The following is a 21,632-nucleotide window of genomic DNA, read 5'->3' on the forward strand; positions in this document are numbered from 1 at the left end:
AAAAAAAAAAAAAAAAAGAAAACCCAAATTCTGTAAACTAATTTTTGAATGAAATTTCAGACATGAAGACAATAAAGATTCTGCAGTCTGTGGATTTCCTGCATTTGCTCCATTTCTATTGTCTCCCATATAGGTGCTATCAAGCCTCGTAACTGTAAAAACTTAACACTGGAAAGGTTCCAGAATTTAAATGTGAATGCACATGTTTTTTTCAGGAACCTACCAGTATTTTAGTGCTTACTCCTTATTGGCAGTGATGTCAATTGTCATTTTAATGTTTCTAATCTTTGCTACTCATAATCTTCTACGGGCTTCCCGTATTAGATCCCTCATCAGTCAGCAAATATTCTTTACTTTCCCCTTCTGGATTTCAGAGGGATCAAAAAGCCTATTTTCTAGTTCATAACCTTTATTTATTACTATAGCACTGTTATTAATGGCACAAAAACAAACTATGCAGTTAAGCCRTGTTAACAACTCAGAGACTCACTAGCCCAGGAAAGAGCACATTTCAAATCATTTTTGCTTCAATAACAGAATTGCATAGATTTAGTACAGCACAGTTTGGGGCACCATATGAACCATTTGCTTGTCAGTGTGATCAGAACAAGTGACTACTCCTCAGAAACATTCACTGAAGAAAAATTACGAAAAAAGGATTTTTTGACTAGTCCAAATGCCCACGTAGCTGTATATGGCTTAGCTATGACTCTRTTCTTAGAAGAGGTGGACTTTCTAAATTTTAAAATAACTTTTTTTCTAAATGGAGGAGCTATGCAAATTAATCACTTTTTAATAAATTATTTCCACTTGAACCTCTTCGTTATTTTAGTTTTGTTACAAATTGTAAGAATTGCACTGCAAAAATTAGAACATATGCTGCAAGAAAAACATGGAATAAAAAATGACTGAATGGTATCCACTAATTTGAAACTTAATTCAGTTAAATTCTTGTCAGCACATGTGTCCATTCCTCTTCATAATTACAAGCAGTAGTTTTATATACTGCTAATATTACCAAATATCTATACAAAAAAACCTCTCTGCACACACAAAGCAAAAGCTCCTTTTTGTGCCATAACTCATTCTTTGTTTTTCATTGCATGCATTTAAACTTCCTAAATAAGACTTAATAGTGGATAACTAAGCCAGTAAAATATAGTACTACTTATGGCTTCTGCCGATACTTTTAAGTGTACCAGACTCATCCAGACCTTCAATAAGAATATACAGATTAAAAACTGATCTGCCTGAAAATACCAGTTTTTAATCAGAGAAGGGAATAAAAGGACTATTGTGCATGGAAGCAAAAGCATGTCAGTTTTATATGAAACAAAATTCGGATCTGCCACTGGAAACTCTGAAAGACAGCACTGGATAAATCAGAAAACAGGCCGTGTGCTTTAATAAGTACATAAACTCAATATAATAAGGAATGTAAAAAGAAAAAATAAATCTATCACGTCTTAAAAAATGAAGTTTTAAGAAAAAAACATTCATATGAGATGAACTATTAGCTCCTCAAGCTCCAGACAGAGGGCAGAAGCAGCGATCTGAGCTTTCAAAGGACAGCCATGATGAAATGGGAGAAAATCTCACAGTTTCCTCTAGCACATGAAAAAGATTTAATACAAGTTCTCATGATTTCAAGAATACATAAAGAAAACCAGACCTGTCCCCCCCATACATTTTCCCAGGTTTCATTTTTTTCTGTTGAAAAAAAGAAATGACGAGAAAAATTWAAGAAGAAAATGCAAATCTCAATCTATAGAAAACTCCCACCTCAGTCTCAGATTCCAGGTCTGAGCAAACAATAAAAAGCTAAGGTAAAGATAACAACCTTAAAACTTTGAAAGACTGAAGTTGTGCACATTCACCTTAGCCTATATAAAAAGAAAATAAATTCCATATCATATCACACACCATCCTATACACTGTCAGCTAGATTCTGTGCAAAGCTATTTTCTTTTTGCTAATTGTAGAAGCTGAACAGAACATATTTTGATTTAAAAACTTTACTATTTTACTGTTCATGCTAAAGGAACGCTTGCAACAATTTCAAGTCAAAAGCCAACCTAAATCATTGCATGTGGTTGTAGCTACTGGCAGGAAGAAGGGTATTTTTCCATAGGCAGGTTTCTTGTTTTCAGTGTTTAAGAAGCTCAGAAGCAGCTTCTGAGCTCACAACTACTCAACTTACAGTTTACTGTAGTCGTGGTGTCCTCTGTTGAGCAACCTAGGAGAACAAGACATCAAGCCTAGGCCTTTACTTTGTGACCTAAAGCGACCAGGTATTTTTCCTTAAAGGCAGCAGCAAATAAACCTCAAAAAATAAGCTGGGCACTTGAAGAGACCAAGATGAAACCGTGATAATGCAGCTTGCAGTGGTATGAGGAAAACAATTACTGAAGGGAGCAAAACCAGAACCTTCAGCATAAATTAATCACTGAAAAAGCATTTAAAGCATTAAGTAGACCAAATGARAGAACATGTGAAAATATAATTTAAGAGTAAATGAAAATAAAACAAACTCATTGACATTCAATGTTTGCATGGATGTCAGAGTTGCTACTCCCTTGTTAAGTATTCAGATGGCACCTCAGTATTGAAACTATATTTTAAATGGGTCAAAATTTGACCCATTTTGAACACAAAGAGAAAGCACAGAGAACCAGCTCCACAAAAATTACAGACCTATGAATRCTCCTGAAAAGATGAATAGTCCAAAAATGAGACTACAAATACTAGGAATACTAGGGTTCCAAAATTCTAGAAATATGGCTTATTTCCATGTCATCTTCCTCTCCAATATGAGGATTGCTGAAATGAAATTCAACCTGCCCTAAACCCTCCTGATTGATTAATACATACTAGAAGGAAAGTCACTGAGCAGGCATGGGAAATTAATCAGAATTATGAGTGATTAAAATTACAAGAATTCTATGAAGTTGTTTAAGTGTCTAAAAAAAAAATAATCACAAGTAAAGTATCTTGAACACGAGTTCCAAAAGCAGCGCTTTCAAAAATAAAGATTAAAAATAAAATCTTCAAACTAGAACTTATTGCAATAAATGCACTTCTCTCTTTTTACCAYAGCAGTTGTCTGCGGATTACTATGTGGAACGTGACAACAATCATCCATAATGACTGGTCTGCCCGAGGATTCACTGTCCTTTGGGAAACCTCCCTTATTTCTCTGACAAGGTATACACTTCCTTATGCAGAAAGATATGCAGGATGATCTGAAGCCCAATTATCCTATTCGATTTCCTCCCAAGAAATATTAAATATGATAAAACAGCATCTCTAATGAAAGTCGTATACAAACTTCTTCCCGTACTTTGCTTGGTAAGTTACAGACGAATCATCCTAATGACTTATATTGACATAATCCCTCATTCATTTATTCACATACCAAGGACACAGCCACTCAGTGTCACAGTGTCCTATGCCTCAAATCCATGTGGCTTTGCTATGTTGATGGGTGTGAAAGGATTGATTTTCTACCACATCTGCAGCCCAACAAATAGGTCAGTCATTGTTAATAGTGAAGTGGAAGCAGGTAAAGCACATGCAAGCACTGAAAGCAGCATTTGCTTTGATTCTTCTGCTTTCTTTTCTTCAAAGCTTTGACAAAACCAAAGTGTATCATTCACAGTCTTCCCAATTACATGAACAGACTGAATCAATAACCTTTAAAACGTAAATTCTTGGAAAGAGGCAGTCTCAGACATGTATGGTATTATTCTATTTCGACACCTGCAATCTTACCTTCTTCTGAAGAACATTAACTTTCCGTTCCTTCACATCTAACATGTCCTTGAGGTCATGGATCTCTCCTGCTTGAGTCCCTTTCTCCTCTGCCATCTCCTGAATCTGCTTTGTCTTCTTATTTAGCATAGTCTCTTTCTCCTCCAGACGTAATCGTAATGCATCCACCTGGATTTAGACAGGCAAAACAAGAGCTTCCTTAGCAAGGAAGGAGAGACCTTAGAAAAGAAACTGCACCTGTAAAACAAAGTGTAGTCAAACTGCAAGCAGATGCTGATAAGTAATGTTCCTTCCTTTAAGACTCACCATACATCAACTTGTGACAAAACAGTTATTATAAATGACAGAAGGCTCAACAATTAAAATAATCAAGTTTTATTCCCAAATTACACACGGCTAATGCTTCTTCTAGGAACATTTGACTCCATACTTGTAACAGCTCAGTCTTCCAAGATTCAAGTTTGGATTATTATTTCCTGAGAGTAAAAGCTACTAGAAGGCATTTCTCCTAAACACTTCTCTTAAGCCACAAAGGTTCTCACATAAAGGGTTCCATTATTGGAAGCACTACTAATATTTATAGATTTAAATACTAACTATTAGTATCAAACAGTCATTTTATATTTTGTCTTTTAATCTGAATTGGACTTGCAGCTCAGGCTGCGAGTAATGACAGCAATGGTCCCTGTGGCTGCTGCAGACCAATGCACAGAAAGAGGACTGCCTTACAATGGCTCAGATTATTTTGTCTTAAATAGCAACAAAATAGTTTTAAAAACAATTCGTTTTCTGCAGGATGCTGGTAAAGTGGAACAAATGGCACACGACAGAATACAGTGGGTACAATTTGGACTCATAAAGGTACTTGGAGCTCCCATGGCATTGGGAAATGTAGAAACACGCTCTGGGAATACTGTGGCATCCCCCAACTTCAAACTTGMATGTTGAGAAGCTTCTGCTTTTCCTTCTACAATTTTTTCTTGCAGCAATGAAACATAGTGCTCACAAGACACAAAACGGGAGAAGGAATCACAGCTATCTGCATATAAATTTGATGAGAGGAAAAGGGTCACCACAGACTAATCCCAAAGACCATTGTGGAATACGAAATGCAACACTCCCAACCTGCTCAAGACACCAAAAGAAACCCACTGACCCCTATCCACTTGGCATTCAAGCAGAACCCAGATCTGCCAGCTCAGCTGCTAATCTTTTTTGACAGTATCAGGTTTGGTCCCTATTAGCTGAAGCCATTACAGGACATCAGTCACAGTGAGTAAATAGGGCCATCTTCGGATTTCTTGGTCCTTCTGAACAGCTCAGAGACACACAGCAGAGGCACAAAGCAAAAAGAAGTCTTGGACAAATCCAACTAGAGAATGACTTTAAAGACAGACAGGGCAGCACGTTTACTGTATTTTGGATTGCATTTAATTTTAATGTGTCATTCTAACTTCACTTTAATTGGCTAATGGAAGAGTTGCCTCTAAGGCTCAACATTTACAGTATATAACTCCTACAGAAGCTGTTTAGCCTGATTCCTTTTACACGGAGCACTAAGCCCTTGCCAGTGGGGAAAAGAGCAGCCCTGCTCTTCCAATCAGCACGGCAGCCCTGCTGCCACCTCTACATCTGCAGCCTTCTCACTTACACATACATTATTAAAATCACATTCCTAACCTCTCACCCAGCGAGTGGGGCATGGAACATATTGTGCACTGATATGTGAGTAGCAGGTATTATCCATATATGATTTATAGGATTGATAGTTCTTACAATGATAAGTTTAACAGGTGGATCAGACTTGGTCTTCTATTTAAGAACACCCAGAAGTGTTGATTGATCAGGTATGTCCTCCTCTGGATACATCTAGTACAGAAGCTAAGAGTCACTTTTATGCATTCTTGACGGGAAACTGAAAATCTCCCTCACAAGAAAATCCACATACCCTCAGCAGTTGTGCTGCAAAATATTTGAGACACTCCAGATGCCTTGAGCAAAGCATTAAAGGAACATTCAACATCTGCAAACAAAAATGTATCCACAGAAAGCCTGCCATTTTCTGATTGATTATTCTCTTTGAACTCTAATTAGCCTATGGTTTGGGGTAAATTGCATTCCTGGTTTTATTTGCRTGAGGTCCCTGCCTAGGAAACCACAAGAAACACTTTCGAGAATATTTTCAAAGGCTGGCAGGACACACAGTCATCACCTTAACACTATTCCTGGCAGAGCACTCCACTTGTTTACTCATGTCAGCTCAGTTTATGTATGGCATCCACCCACAGTGACAAGAATCGAGGGCTCTGGCAGTCAGATGACGCCAACTTCAACAAAGTCAGCTTAAGATTTTCACTGTGCATGGAAATGACCAGGCAAACAGTCACTGACACCCCTTCCCCGACTTCTGCGTCCTGGATGGTGTTGTCTTAACCCACACTTAACCTAACTGCTTGCACAGGAATAGTCTGCCCTGCCTTTAATTATACATGGCAAGTAAAATATTGAAGTGCAGCTCAGGCAACTGCTAGCTTTTCATTTAACAAAGTGCTTACTAGCTCAGCCAGCATGTGCCATCCAAAYTGCCACAGAGCTTTAGGGAAATGAGCACTTCAGTTGTCACCCTCAACACAACAGCCTTCCTAGACAAAGACATAGCAGGAACACAAGAGCCCTCCTTTGAGGTGGGTAGCATACCTAAAGCTCCATATCTCTTTACTCTGGAGAAAGAACTCTGTAGGAAAGAGTGAGTTAGGAACCAATGATCTTTCCTCATCAAATTTTCCGGTAGCAGTAATAATGCAGAGTAATTAATACTCTGCATCTCTGTTCCCAATAGGTATTGTGCATTAACATATAGCATTTTGATTGGAAATTAGGTATAGGACATGAGCATCTCCATCAATTGTCAGAAAAGACAATGACAAAATTTAAATTACTTTAATTTTTTTTTTCTCTGCGATTTTGCAATTAGATCAAAATTGTAACTTTAGAGCTCTTATCAATTTATATCTTAAGGAAATCACTGAAATTTTCAAATATCCACAGTGAAATAGAAGTTTATGTTCCATTTTCAGAATTTACTAAGGAGATTGAACCAATAATTCTTCACTTATTGGACCTTCAAAACATATTTTWAAATCATTTTTTTGCAACATCTCTAACTGTATAGTAGTGTTCTGTAGTATCATTAAGACAGTGGTGATTCCCACACACAGGTTTAGGGAGATGTCTGTGATACACATTTAGTATCTACTCTCTTCCTGATTTAGATCAGTRAGCAAAGCCATAGACCATTCAGTAAAAACCTGAAGTGCAGTGAATTACGACCAAGTCTCCTGGTGTCTCTCTAATGGCAAAATTCAAAGTTTTCTATTGGTATGACTATGCTATTGATAGCAGAAGAAGCAGATAAAATACCACTTCTAAAATACATGGGCAGAGATTGCCATAATTTCTAAGAGGTGCTTACCTACTTCTTAAAGTAGACCTTGAAGTAATTTTGTATTTTCTTTTTATTTTGTATTTTTTTCTATGCCAGCACTCAGAATTCAGAGATGAGRAATGCAGCAAAGAAACAGTAAAACTGTATTTTGTATGTGATGTGAAGTGTTGCTTTTACATCCTGCTTTACATGGTGCTAGATAAAACATCCAACTTCATGAAATGAGAAACTCCATTTTAAAAGGACAGGTTTGTRGCGATCTATTGCTATATTTCAAACAAGTTATAATGTAGAAATGGGCTAAGCAGTCTCCCTGGTAGCACAGTTAGTAATTAAGATTTAAAAACTATGTGTTTTTAAAACTATTACCGATTAATTGTGAATACAGAATTCTTTGTTTTCAGCCTTGACTTCCCTTACAAATCGCACTGGAGTTGACACTTTGCAGTTCCCCACAAGTCGTAACAATGCCCATTACGCTCTGTGGAAGAACTYGGAGTGCTGTTTCTGTGAACATACAGCCCTTACTTACCCGGGCAGCTCCTACGCCCGCAGGCCCGTGCCATAGAGGAGAGGCCCACGCTGGGCTTCGCGCAGGCCTTGCTCCTCAGCTTGGCGCTCGCTCTTTGCAGCAGCAGTAGCTCACGCTACCAAGAGCAGCAGACCCCCAGGTCTCCTTCACACGCTCCTCAGTAAACACGAGGCACTCTCTAGCTGTCTCTCATATTGGGAAAAGCAACTGTAGTTTCAAGCTGCCACTGCAGGCCCTTTCATAAGGAAAGAAATTTCACATTCTAATAAGACGTTCAGAGCAACCTTCTGACGACCGGATTTATTTCTCTGCTGAATATAAATCTGAATGTACCATATGGAATAGGCTGATTACAGATTCATGCCTCCTTGGGCGCTATACAAAATTAAAGGGCAATGTTCTTGCTGATTGAACTACCCTCCCTTTGAAGCCACGTACTTGCCCGCACGGATCCAGGCTAAAGGGCTCACCGGGGCATACTACAAACTTTGTATGGATGGAATCTCAACTCCAAAATAAATATTGGTTTGTGTTCTCGTTTTATTTGCAAAGAGATTGCTAATTTGCAGAACTGTTTTTAAAGCTTCTTTCACAGACTGAAGAGTTAACCAGCATATCTTCTCCACCAAAATAGCCCTTAAGGTAAATAMCCCACAAACAGCACACTGCTCTTTGTAGCTCCACTATGGCAGGTGTGAAATCTAATTTTTAAGACACTGGACCACTGTATTCTTCCCACTTAACCTCAGTTTTCTTTAACAGAAAACTAAAAGGCAAAGGCTTATGAAGGTACACTCTTGTCCCTCTAAATGTTTGTGTAAACATGGGGTATTTATTATGTTTAGTAAAACACGTTTTAACACTGACCAGTGTTGTTAAGAAGAGGGGCCAGACAAAATCTCATGCTTCTACACTGCTCTTTGTAAAAAAACTCTTGGATAAAAAGCTCTCTTGATTCAGAGAAGGAGTCAGTTTTGGTTTAGTATTGCATCCTAGTGCTATTTTGAGAATCTGATTCGGAAGAAATCAGAGGAAAACAGACATTCTCAAAGATTACTTAATAATACTATAATGAAGAAACTAGAACTGAATAATTCACTACAATAAAAAATCTCTAACTAAAATAAAATCAAAATTCACCTAATAACTACTCTATCAAAATTATATAACAACACCTTGTTTCTAAATATTTTAAGTTTCACATTCTTCAATGAATAAATTAACATCATAACAGTTGAAGTTATGACAATATACGTCAAGGCTATGGCAAGGCATAAATTTTCCTGTAATTTATRAAAAGCATTCAAACTTGCTAATGAAGTAAGCTGCAACAAAGACTGTAATTCATGGGCCGAAAAGCATTCTATTTTAAAAAGCAAGTGGAATGTCTCTAGCTTAGTAAGTCTGCTACAATACTGTGTGGTCAAATAATTTATCTACATTATTTTCAATTATTACAATCTATCAAAAATTGCAATTTGTCTTTTAAAAAATGTTTAATTRTCTAGATTTTAGTTCCTAAAATTACCTATTTTTAGTTCTAAATTCAGTTTAGTGAACACTAATCTCTAGTCAATATATTTTTTTAAACAAACAGGTAAAACTCTAGGGTACAATCTCCACTATTAAAAACGAATGAACAAATTTAATGCTTCTGACTGTAAACCAAGACATTTCCAGTTATTCCAACCAAATAAAACTAACCTTGTCTCGACTAAATRATCCAATTATCAAAATAAAAAGAAAATTATAAATATAAAAAAGGGAAAGATAAATAATCTAGATTAAATKTTGAGTTCAATCAAAATTACAATTGGTCCATAAAATTAAACAATTCTCTTTCTGTCCAATAGGTAATGAAGAAGGTAAGTTTTTCATTTGATTGCATTTTTAAATTCAGTTATAGGAAAATAAAAATAAAAAGAAATATGCTTCTGCATGCACACTTATTGCTCCAGAAAAGCTATGGACCTTGGTACCTTTTCATCTTCTACCTTCTCTCTGTTTAGTAACCTCCAATTAATATTCCACCTAAAATTGTCTAATAATACAATCAAATTTAAATACAGAACAACTACTTTCAACTTAAACTTTAAAACTGCTGCCTTAATTTCAGTCCTGGAGATGAACTTGTGGACCCTGTCTGCTCTTCTTGCCCTGTCAATGCTAAGTCTAGTGTAGATACTATCTCTTCCTGTAAGACTTGCTTCACTTAGAGCCTTTGCCTATCACTGCTACACCACTAGATTGCAGATGCTGCAAAACTAGAAACAGATTCTGCAATTTCAGCTTCTACATAAATCAGAGAATTATCACAAAAGCTATCTTAGAACAGCCACAGATATTTATTATATGACTTTTATCTCTACATGCCAAGAAATTGCACCCATATATTCACTGAATGCAGCTTAAGAAAATCTACACTAGGATAAAGCATTCAATAAATTTTACCATACTGCATTATCTTTCTATAAACATTACCCCCCAATTCTCTTGCATACCTATTTCCTAGCTCTTGTGACTTTTAATGGCTTTAGCTGCAACGTCTCAAAGATTTTTTTTGATGCAAGACTGCCATCTTTTGGACTTTTCCAAGCACTACAATCTGCCACCAGTGAATTGAAATGCTGTCAATATACACTTTGTATTTGTTGCTCGAAAATTTCCAGAAACAATTTTTATGCTTTAGTTATTAACCATTTGACACTCATAACTACAATGGCATCTTACGGGATACGGGAATTCATTAAAAAATTGTTTTCAAATCTCACGTTTCTGAAAATATATTTTCTTTGACCTGGAATACGCACCATAAAACATAAAAACGCATATTTCAGGTGTAAGTACATGTCTACGTGCAAGAGCTCCTGTACATGTGGACAGCAGCAATGAAGCCACAGTGAGCTGTACGCAGTTCGATCACTCTTTCTCTCTTTGCTCTCTTTTAGCTATGAGGTCATGGAAAATAAGCCTCCTGAGCAACGTTGCAGGCTCCAGATTACTGGAAGTGACTGCACTTTAGACTGCATGCAGGGTAAGTGTGCAGTCCCCCATAGGGAGATGCATGCACACATACCCTTTTCTTTTTTTTCTATCRCTCGTAGCCTAGAGAAACCAAAACATATAATCAAAGACACAATGTGCAGCAATGTGTGCAGAACAAGCAGTACTAAACCACTATGAGACAGATTACAGTGTACCGCAGATTTCTCAGACAGGAAAATCCTAAATTGTAAAATCTAATCAAGAATCACAGAATGGTTGAGGTTGGAAGGGACCTCTACAGATCATCTAGTCCAAACCCCACTGCTCCAGCAGGGATACCCAGAGCATGGGGCAAAGGGTGGCATTCAGGCAAGTTTTGAAGACCTCCAGAGAAGGAGACTCCACAGCCTCCCTGGGCAGCCTGTGCCAGGGCTCTGGCACCCTCACTGTTAAGAGTTTTTCCCTTAAGTTCCTTATGTTTTCCTTAAGTTCCAAAAAAATTGTGGAACTTTTGGTGCTTCAGTTTGTGGCCGTTTCCTCTAGTCCTATCGCTGGTCACCACTGAAAAGAGGCCGCCCCCTCCTCCTCACTGCCTCCCCTGAGGTATTTATACACACTGGTCAGGTACCCCCTCAGCCTTCTCTTCTCCAGGCTGAACAGGCCCAGCTCTCTCAGCCTTTCCTCACGGGGCAGGTGTTCCAGGCCCCTGATCATCCTCATAGAAGAAGGAAGAAAAGGAATAACTCTTTTTGTCCCTTCCTCTATGGAGAAGTAACAAGTAGAGAAGTTCTCATCTCACCTCAGTCTGCAGGATGGCAGCTCTCTGCTCTTTCGCTGTAAGAGACTCTTTGAGAACTTCAATGTGCTGCTTGCTGTCTGAGAACTGGTTTGTGAGGGTCTCCAGCTTGGTCTGCAAGGCAAGTAACTCCGTATCTTTGCGTGACAGCTCCTGTTTCACCTGACCAATCTGAACAAGAAAGGAAAGGAAAGGAAAAAGAAAACACAGAAAAAAAAAAAAAAAGAAATTGTCACTTAATACTTTTGCTACAGCAAAAAATAAAACTTTACATAACTACCAACGAAAGGTATGACACCCTCAACTCAGCCCACAGCGTTTTAAAGCCTTCAGTTATTTTGAACAAAAGGTTAGAAAAAAAATGTCATGAGCAAATGGTATCAGAAAAAAGGGGGAARCCATAGCATTAATTTTGTAAGAGAGACTCTTTATTTTTAAGAGAGTCAGTCTTTTCTTAGACGTCTTTCAAATGACTGCCAAAAATAGTTACTTAGTAGGGGTAGCAGGTAGAAATTAGAACAGTAATGAGAATGCATCACCTTAAAGTACCAGAAAAGATGAGATACCTACAGATTTTCTCTTAAAAGAACGATGTTTGCTTTTAAATGTCAATCCAGTGAGTTTTTCTCTCCCATCTTTCCATTTATCAGTAAAATTTCATGTTTTTGGRTATAATCAAAAGCCACATTTATTTTTCCCATTTATGAAATCAGCATTTGGTTAGCATTTTCTAAGAAATACCCTTCAATTTAATAAACTTTCTTAAAGTAGATTCGAATATACATCAAATCAGCACGAGAACAGTTTTTGGAATTGCACATTGTTGAGAGCAATGTTCTAGATTTAAATTTTAATTTAAAACAATATGGAAATTCCAATTTATCTCAATAAATCTAGGTTAGATTGTCATTGTAGTAGGCTACTAGAAAGAAATTTTAAAAGAAAAGTATTGAGATGAGATCACATCGCCTCCTAAATGCAACCATTATCCAGAACAACTTTGATGCAAACTTGAAGAAAAATATATGGTTTTAATAAAGAGCACTGGAAAGTCTAGACTTTCCATAGACTTAGGCAAGTGTGCTCCTAACTTGACAACACTGTTTCAATAATAGACKGTTAAAGAAAGAAAACTCTTTATCCAAGAGTATTAAAATAGCATCAAAAAYGTCAGCAAGGACTCCCGTGTTCCAGTGTGAAATGGTGTAAATGAGGAGATAAGGAAGAAGGGGAGAGGAGGGTGGAGGACATTTTTCTCTTAAAAAAGAAAAGTTTTTTTCATCCATTTTAAGGTTTCACCATCCTTTTAAAAAGATACAAAAATACAGATGACAGCATTATTTCTCCAATCACACACTGACCAATAAAAACAGTTGCACTGTACTGCTAGTCACAGCAGAATGGGGAGATGTAAACTATTTAACAGTAGTTATGTTTTCTGCAGTCCCTAAACAAAAAATCTTCCTAAAAATCATACATGACACACAGAATTAGTAGGTAGTATGAATTATGGCAGAACTTCACTAAAACAGTTTGGACTTTCTTTGGAAAGAGAAACACTCTTTGCAAAAGAAGAGATATTTACCCTAAATATTCTTGATCGGAAATGTTTGCATCTGAATACAACCATATTCTACTACATCAAAACTGCGAAGCTGCTCTGTAAGGTTGTGCTCTCCRAAAATCCTTGTTTCTGAGCTGTAAGCTCACCCAGCTGATGTGCTAAACTCTTGGGATGCATGCAGCGTACACCATTTCAATTTGCAAAAGAATTTAAGGTAGCATTAGGTGCTCATGACTCTCTACTCCATGAGGCCCTCCAGACACTCAGCAAAACTTTCACAGCAAAGGAAGACCCTAAATTCTCGCTGCTAAAATTATCCTGACAGTTTTTGCGAGTGTCCAGCACTCCTGGCTTTGTGCGTGAAAAAGCATTAACAGGACTCATCACATGCTTTTGAACAGTTATTAGACTATTTTTCTTCTAGGGAGGGCAAATCTCTGAAAACCAAGCTCCAAAATGGGTGCTGAATACTTCTGAAAATCTGCTTCAATAGCAAAGAATAAATTAAAGCTAAAACGGATAATACTGTTAAAAGTAATTAACAGTGTGCATTCTGAAGAGTGATGTTACAGACACCTAAATGGTGTGAACAAAAGGCAGCTACAGAGCAGGCTGTTAGTTCTACTGTTATATAAAGCTATGAAGTAGGTAAGGGAAGAAAAGTATAAGCTGCCCCCAAAGCCAGAGAGCTAGCAAGCCCCCGTGAGTGGCCACTGCACACAAAAGATAAATCTTACGGCAGAGACCTCGACCTGGAGACCAGCCACTCTTTTTTTCAGGTCCTCCCCTTGAGCCTCTTTGGCACTTAGCTCTTCCTTCAGTTGTTCTACCTGTCACGACATTGTTATTCTTTTAAATGTTTAACATTTGTCATCTTCTAGATGGTGTGTTTCGACTCAAGTGACTAAAAGTGACAAAGAACTGAACAGAAGGATCAACACTGCTCACTCATTTGCTTCTCCATTCTTCGTGAAGTCTTCGCAAAAGTTTAATGTCTCTCTAATTTGCTATAAGCTGCCAGACAGGAATTTGATTATGAAACAAAAGTAGATTTTTATAAACAGTTATACTTGTGTTTATATATGTCAAATGTTGAACACTTTACCCAACCAAAATATTTGCAAGTGGAATCAATGAGGAAACAACAGCAAAAGAGAGGTAATGATTTTTTCAGTTTAAGAGAAATATATGTTATTGAAAAAGAAAATTCTGTGCATTACAAAACAAGGCAAGGTAGCAAGACATGAAGATTGGAGCTGGTTATGGTTCATGAGCAAAATGCTATCCAAAAGGAGCAAATTTTCTGYAGGAAAAGACACGAGTAGACCCAGGTCATGAAACAGATCCAGAAATCAAGCAAACAGTTGAACAGACCTAACAGTACCATAGAGAGAGAGAGAGAGCAGGAGGAGGAGAAGTGGGGGAGGAAGAAGGGAAAGAGGGAAGGGAGAGAGGGGAAGGAGGGAAAGAGAAAGAGAGAGAGAAAGGGGAGGAGGAGAGAGAGAGACGGAGGGAGGACAGAAGGAAGGAAGGATGGAAGGAAGGACGGACGGAAGGACAGAAGGAAGCAAATGTTTCATTCCTAATTTAGAAGGTGATAGTCTTCAGTTTGTAGAAGCAATTTGGTGGAATAAAGGAAAAAAAGCATAAAAGAACCAACGTCCTTATCCTGAGGTGAATCACTTGATTGGAATAAGAAAAGTAGAAGAAACACTCTTATTACTTGTTTTTAATTTAGAGAAAGTAATAGCTGTATTTCTACAAAAAAAAAACTCATCATTTTTTTTTAAACAAGTGTTACCAACTTGTTTAAACAACATTGCAACAAATGCAATGGTCAGAGCTCTTTAGGACCCAGCAGAGATACTGTCAACCTCTGGTCCAAAAATTCATGTGCTGCTTTTAAGGAGAATGCAAAAGCTAACCACGAAAATAAAGTCTCTGCACAATATAGTTTTATTTACTGCACATGGTAGCCTGTATTCACACTAGAAAAAAATAATGTCTAAGAATATTTCTTCAAAAGAAACAAAGAATGAATTGACATGTCTAAAGCACTGCAGTAATCTATGTCCTTCTTTATGCCTGAGGACCAGCATGTCTCAGGGCTATATCTGTCCTGAGGCACATATATTTCCAACTGTCTAAGTGGGGTGGTGTCTACTGTTGTAGAATATGAATACATCATATTCTGATGCTACTTATAGTAGAGAAGGTGTAACGAAAAGCCATTCCAAGATGGTTCGTGCTCTTTTCCTCCTTTACATAATTYAAAGAATCTTACTTATAGTGCAATTCATTCAACAGATCATAAAAAAGAAATACTCTTCTTTTTCCATAGACTACATTTGAAATTATTGTAGACAAAATAAAACTGAAAAGCATAATGGGTTCTCAATGGTCTGAAGATAAACACAAAATCCTTTTGGAAAAAAAATTGAGGGTGAGAAAATGAAAGCAGAATTTGTCCCACTGRCCTTACTGAAGTACCATTACACCATTCTAAAATTTGAGTTTAAAAWCTCTTAAATATTATAAAATTAAACAAATACTCTCTTGCAGTTTCCTAGCATTTGCACAGGAACCCAGATTCTAACTACTTTCCTTAAATGGATATGAAAATTGTCACATCTATTCACCAATCTTCAGTTTATTTTACTACTGTTTCTGTTTTCTCAATACCTTATTTTTCATGAATTTGGAATGACTACGATACACCTCCATTTGCTTCATTTCCTCCTCACGTTCTTCTGTGCTCAGAGCTCCGTTTGACTTCAACATTTGAATCTCCTCTTCCAAATCCCGGAGGCCACGCTCCATGGAAGAAATTTTTGAATCCTAAAGAGGTTCAGAAGAGACAAACAGAGATATACAGTCAAATGCCTTGTTAATATACCATGACAGGTATAAGATGAAAAGAGTTTTTTGGAGACCCTTGAAATTTACCTTGAAGTTCCTACAGAAAATGGTCTGCACTTCACTATACTTAGCTGTCTAAGTGTTCAAGTACTTATTTTTGACTTTTTTTTTATACCTTTCAGAGAAACACAAAATGGTGCAGGTTGGAAAGGACTTCTGGAAATCATCTAGTCCARTCCCTTTTAAGGAAAGTAAAAGTTTGGCATTGAAAGAAAACATGGGTAGGGGCAGGGAAACTGCACATAAACAATATATAACAGAATACCAAAAAAAAGCCTTTAAAATCAGAACTCATCCAATCTCAAATTAGAGAAAGCTAATTCTAACTGATATGCAGTAGACTGTGGCTGCAAGAACGTCAAAAAAAACGGGTTTCAGCTATTAGTAACTGGAATGAGGTCACAAATGGAGAACATTAAAAGCACCATAAGCAAGGAAGACATGCAGCAATTTCGAGTGAATAATCCAGCAGAGAATACTCTACTATCCTAGTTCATACATAGACTATTTAAAGTTATTCCATAATTTTAGTTAGTTTTTCCATAACTTTAAATTCCATAATTCCATAACTTTAAAGTTAGTTCCATAACTTTGGATTATTTCCATAGCTAAAAAATTTACATGTGGAACAATAAGAAAGTCTGTCTAACATCTTCCTCACAGTCCTACAGAATGAACAGAAGTTTCCAGTTTAGTTGGTTTACTGCTTCCCCCGTGTTAGAAGAAGCATGAACTATTTCATTCACCATATGTATATGTGTACTAGTAAATATGCACATGAACTTATGAAACAACCTCTTAAAGAAGGCTTTACTGTTTTCTCCAAAAGTTTTCCTCTTTCCTGAAATACTGGTAGTATTTGAAACTATCCTCCATTCTTACACAAACCAATCATTCATCAAGRTTTATTTTTGCCTGATAAGCAAAGTACAACTGAATAAAAGCATGAAATACTTTCATACGTAGGTCTTCATTCATGAGATAAGATTGTTTGAAAGTGCCATTATGAAGATCTAATCTGATCCCATGACTAATTCCTGATGCTTACAATAAAACTGGTAAAGGAGTCTTCTGCAATGAGAAATTATAAAAGTAGTAATGTGACGTGCCATGTTGTAATTTACAACAGCACTTTATTTCAGTACTCACATTGTTTCCCAGAAATACCTGGCACGGACAGCTTTTTTTGATAGCACGAACCGCTTATTGCTACCAGACCATCAATTATCTTTAACTGCTGTGGACCATGAAAAAGACTAATAAAAGATCCAGGCTAGAGAGAAGGGGAAGGGCTATGGAAAACATTAAGATGGAATGGAAAGAAACAGTTGGAAGTGGGGGGAAAAAAAGAAGGAAATAAAAGAGAAAGATGCAGATGGAGAAAGATGGAGAGAGGAAATGAAATGCAAGAGAATAGTTTCCAATTTTTCAAAATGTATTTCTCCAAGCCATGCCTGTTGGATCTATTTTATAGACCATACAATATGAAATATGATTACATTTAGCTGTGTAAACCACACACTCCACTTGTGATTTACCTCTTGGCAAATGGCCATTGTTCCATTAAATATCTGAGCTAATGGTTTAAGAATTCAATTAAATACATCCAWCCAGAGAAGCTAGATTTAAGGTGGCATATAGGCATCTCTGCCTTTATCACTCATTCTCTAAGTGGGTTTGGAGGTTGCAACCTCCAAGCTTTGTTGATACACGGAGYGCAGACATTTCAAACATTGATACTACAAAACAAAAATAATCCATATCATTATAAAACCCTACTTTTCCATAATTCCCATCCTCTTAATACAATAGAGTCTTGGTTGGAAAGAAATAAGCATATGCTGCTGCAGGCAGATAAAAGGCAGAGTACTATAGTATAATGAAAAAATCTTGAATCTTCATTGATTAATAAATATCTTGAAAGGATCTATTTTTTAGATACTTGCACAAGTATGGTATTTGATATAATCAGCTTTCTTATGAAAAAACATATTCCAAAGAGCATGATCCTGTTAGCCATACGGAATCATTTACCTTCATCTCAATAACAGTTTGCAGAGCTTTTGTCTTGGCCGTGTCAGGAGCATTTTCAAATCGACGATGCACCTCCTGTACGGGCAGAAAATAAGGCAAGAGTAAGYCCAATGGCATCTTGTCCCACTTATCAACTACAAATGAAATAACTGCTCCCTTGTCTACTACAAGGCACATGTCAATGCCATCTTCTGATGTTACCGACTCATATTTTGCTTTAAGAGTTCTCAAATCTTAAAAGTAGAATCTAAATTTCATTCAACAGAATCACCACCTCAATTATTAAGGCATAGGGCAAAAAAAGGATCTTTGACCACCTAGTTACTCACAACAAACTGCTGAACTGGCAGTCAAACCTACTAAAAATCCTACTTGCTGCCTGATAAACTAATCCAAATTTTGTTAGCCTCTCAYAGAAGATAGATATACTTCCATTTACTTGACTACAGGTCTAATAAAAGTGCTGTGGTTTCTTTTTTAATGAGTCAAAGGGTTAAGCTGAGTTGATAATTCTCCTGTTCACATTTTTATGCCAGCATAGCAATACTTAGTTACATATGATGAAAATCCCTGCCCGGAGGGGCTAGAAGGTAACCGAAAGTACATGACTGGATAGTGCATTGCTCTAGAAGCTCAGTGTGTGTGAARGGGAGAATTCAGATGCCCATGTGATATTGCCGTTGATGTGACTTCACAAAGCTGGCATGTTTCAAAGGGCTCTCCAAGGAATAAAAATGGCAGAGAGCTGAAACAGGTTGTCCTACCATATAAAGCTTAAGCCAGTGACTGGAATTACAGGAGACATTCCCCRTTTTTCCTGTTTGCCTTAATCATACTTAGGCACACAAACATGTTATTGCTGTTAAAATGTTAATATTAAATAGATGGAAGTCCTTCGGTACCCACAGAATATGAGTGGCAATATCAAATTCCAAATAAAAGCATGCGTGAACTCACATCTGCTCCTTCATCCCATGCTTTTAAAAGACAAACCCAAAAAGTCATTCCCTAAAACTTGTATTTTCACAGAGACAGTGCAGAAAGGTAACAATTATATATGATAGTCATAAAAATAATGTATTCCATACAATGAATTACTTGAATGAGAAAAGTAGATTTGTATGCCACATCCTCTTTTCACCCTCCTTTCAGGTATTTATACACAGTTAGAATCCCCTCTCAGCCTCCTCTTCTCCAGGCTGAAGTGGCCCAGTTCTCTCAGCCCCTCCTCGTGTGAGAAATGCTCTAGTCTCTWCATCATCTTAGTTSTCCTCCACTAAACTTGGTCCAGTAGCTCCATGTTCCTCTTGGATTGGAGGGCCCGGAACTGGGCATAGGACTCCAGGTACAGCTTTACTGGGGCTGATTAGAGGGAGAGGATTCATTCCAAGACCTGCTGGCAGTGCTCTTCCTAATGCACGCCAGGACACCATTGGCCTTCCTGGTCACAAGGGCACAATGATGGCTCGTGGTCAAYTTGCTTGTGGTCATCTGGACTCCCAGGTTTTCTCTAAGAACTCCTCTCCAGCAGGCCAGTCTCCAGGCTGTCCTCGTGCACTGGGTTATTCCTCCCTAGGTGCAGGACCCTGTATTTCCCTTTCTTGAACTTCATAACGTTCCTCTCTGTGCATCGCTCCCTTCTCTTGAGGTCCCTCTGGATGGCAGCACAACCCTCTGGGGTATCAACCACACCTCCCAGTTTTATATTATCTGCAGTCATGCTGAGAGGGCCTCTGTCCCTTCATTCAGGTCACTGATGGACAAGTTGAAAAATACTGGACCAGGTACTGACCTCTGGTGTACACTACTAGCTAGAGGTCTCCAACTAGACTCTGTGCTACTGACCACAACACTCTTAMGCTCTACCTTTCAGACAGTTCTCACTTCAATTCATCACACTGTCCATTCATCTAATCCACACTTCCTGAGCTTACTTATGAGGATGTTATGGGAAAAAAACCTTATTGAAGTCAAGGTAAACAACATCCACTACTTTTCCTTCATCCACCCAGCCACCCACCCCCTCAAAGGCTATCAGGTTGGTTAACTGTGATTGTTCCTTTTTGTGAAGGGATCTTGAAAAGTGATTCCTGATCGCTTTTCTTATTCTTCACATGTTTAGAGATGGTGTCCAGGATGAGCTTCTCCATCACCTTTCCAAGGATCAAGGTGAGGCGGATTGGTCTGTAGTTCCCTGGGTCCTCCTTCTCACCCTTTTTGAAGACTAAAGTAATACTTGCTTTCTTTCAGTCCTTAGGAACCTCTCCTGGTCTCCATGGCCTTTTAAAGATTATTGGAAGTGGCTAAGTAATGACATCCACTGGTTTCCTCAGCACTTGCACTTCCCATCAGGGCCCGTGGACTTGTGAATATCAAGTTCATCTATATGATCTCTAACATGATCCTCCTCCACAAAGGAAAGTCTTCCTTTWTCCAGACTTTCTCCCTGATCTCCAAGGTCTTGGATTTCTGAGGGCTGGTCTTATTCTTGGTCTGATTCCTGAGTCTCAGCAGTAAAGACTGCYGAGGCAAAGAAGGCACTCAATATCTCCACCTTCTTGAAATCCTTCGTCACCAGAGCCCCTACCCGATTCAGTCTTCCTGAATCTTCCCTACCTGATTTTCCGTAGTCTTCCTTTTGTTGCCGATGTATTTAAAGYGGCATAATGTATTTAAAGAAGTCACTTGTTTCTCATACTCTGTACACAGCTTGAGAGTCTCTGGTCATATATCACCGACACAAGACATATCAGAGTGGAACAATACTGTTATTATTCTACTTATCTGTACCTGAATTTACATCATGGGTTTTCTCAAAGACAAACAGCCTAGCCAAAGACTTCTCTCTCTTGGCTCAGGATCTGTTCTACCTGGTAACCTACATGCCCCCCAAAAAGAGCCATGTGATTCCTCTCCACTCTTCCTCCCAAGCACCGGCTGAAYTGCAGCACCACCACCGCCTCTCTGTGTTGCACTGTTTGTCTCCAAGACGCTCCCACTTCCATGTCTGGCTTCTGCTATGGGGTTACAGCCTCTTTCCTTCTGCTTGCCATCATACTCCCTACACCTCTCAATACTCTCACCAGTAGCTGTCCCAAGAAAACAGGAGACTTATTCAACATTCTTGGTTTTTTGCTGTAAAGAGGGATCTCACCAACTGCCTTTCTCACGGTAGCTCCAGAATATTGTTTCCACTTGACAACTTCCTCCAACTTGTTGATGCAAAAATTGCACCATAATTTTAAGATACTGTGGTTGCCAGTCCTCTTCAGGAGCAGCATATAAAAGGACTTTCTACCTTACCACTACTGCAGCGTTTTTAAGGCAGTTTGCTTGGTATTAGAGTATAGAAAAAATTTTCTTCTGATGCACATCTTCATTCAAGTCACCATTTTAATGTAATGCCTGTACCAACAGCATCCTTAACTTCACTGCCTGTTCTTGCACTACTTTGTGTTAATTTATAGTATTTTCATCTGCTTGCAGCTCATGATTCCCTGGCTCCTCACAGGCAGCCACATGGAAGGCATGAGAGCCAGACTGGTACCAGACCTCCAGATCAAGCTCCTCAACCAGCGCAATTCCT

General features: G+C 38.1%; 1 protein-coding gene across 1 annotated transcript in view; it reads right to left on the minus strand.

The window, feature by feature from the left end:
- The window catches only part of ERC1 (ELKS/RAB6-interacting/CAST family member 1), a 267,410-nt gene that overhangs the window by 184,587 nt on the left and 61,191 nt on the right, over positions 1–21,632 (minus strand). Inside the window, exons 4-8 of the mRNA XM_026052172.1 lie at positions 18,047–18,121; positions 15,776–15,931; positions 13,840–13,923; positions 11,533–11,700; positions 3,772–3,939 (exon numbers count right to left, since the gene is read on the minus strand). Of these exons, the coding sequence (XP_025907957.1) occupies positions 3,772–3,939; positions 11,533–11,700; positions 13,840–13,923; positions 15,776–15,931; positions 18,047–18,121 (651 nt within the window). The remainder of the gene's footprint in view (positions 1–3,771; positions 3,940–11,532; positions 11,701–13,839; positions 13,924–15,775; positions 15,932–18,046; positions 18,122–21,632) is intronic.

Source organism: Nothoprocta perdicaria, unplaced genomic scaffold, assembly GCF_003342845.1.
Source record: "Nothoprocta perdicaria isolate Ctin4 unplaced genomic scaffold, notPer1 scaffold_84, whole genome shotgun sequence".
NCBI classification, from domain to species: Eukaryota; Metazoa; Chordata; class Aves; order Tinamiformes; family Tinamidae; genus Nothoprocta; species Nothoprocta perdicaria.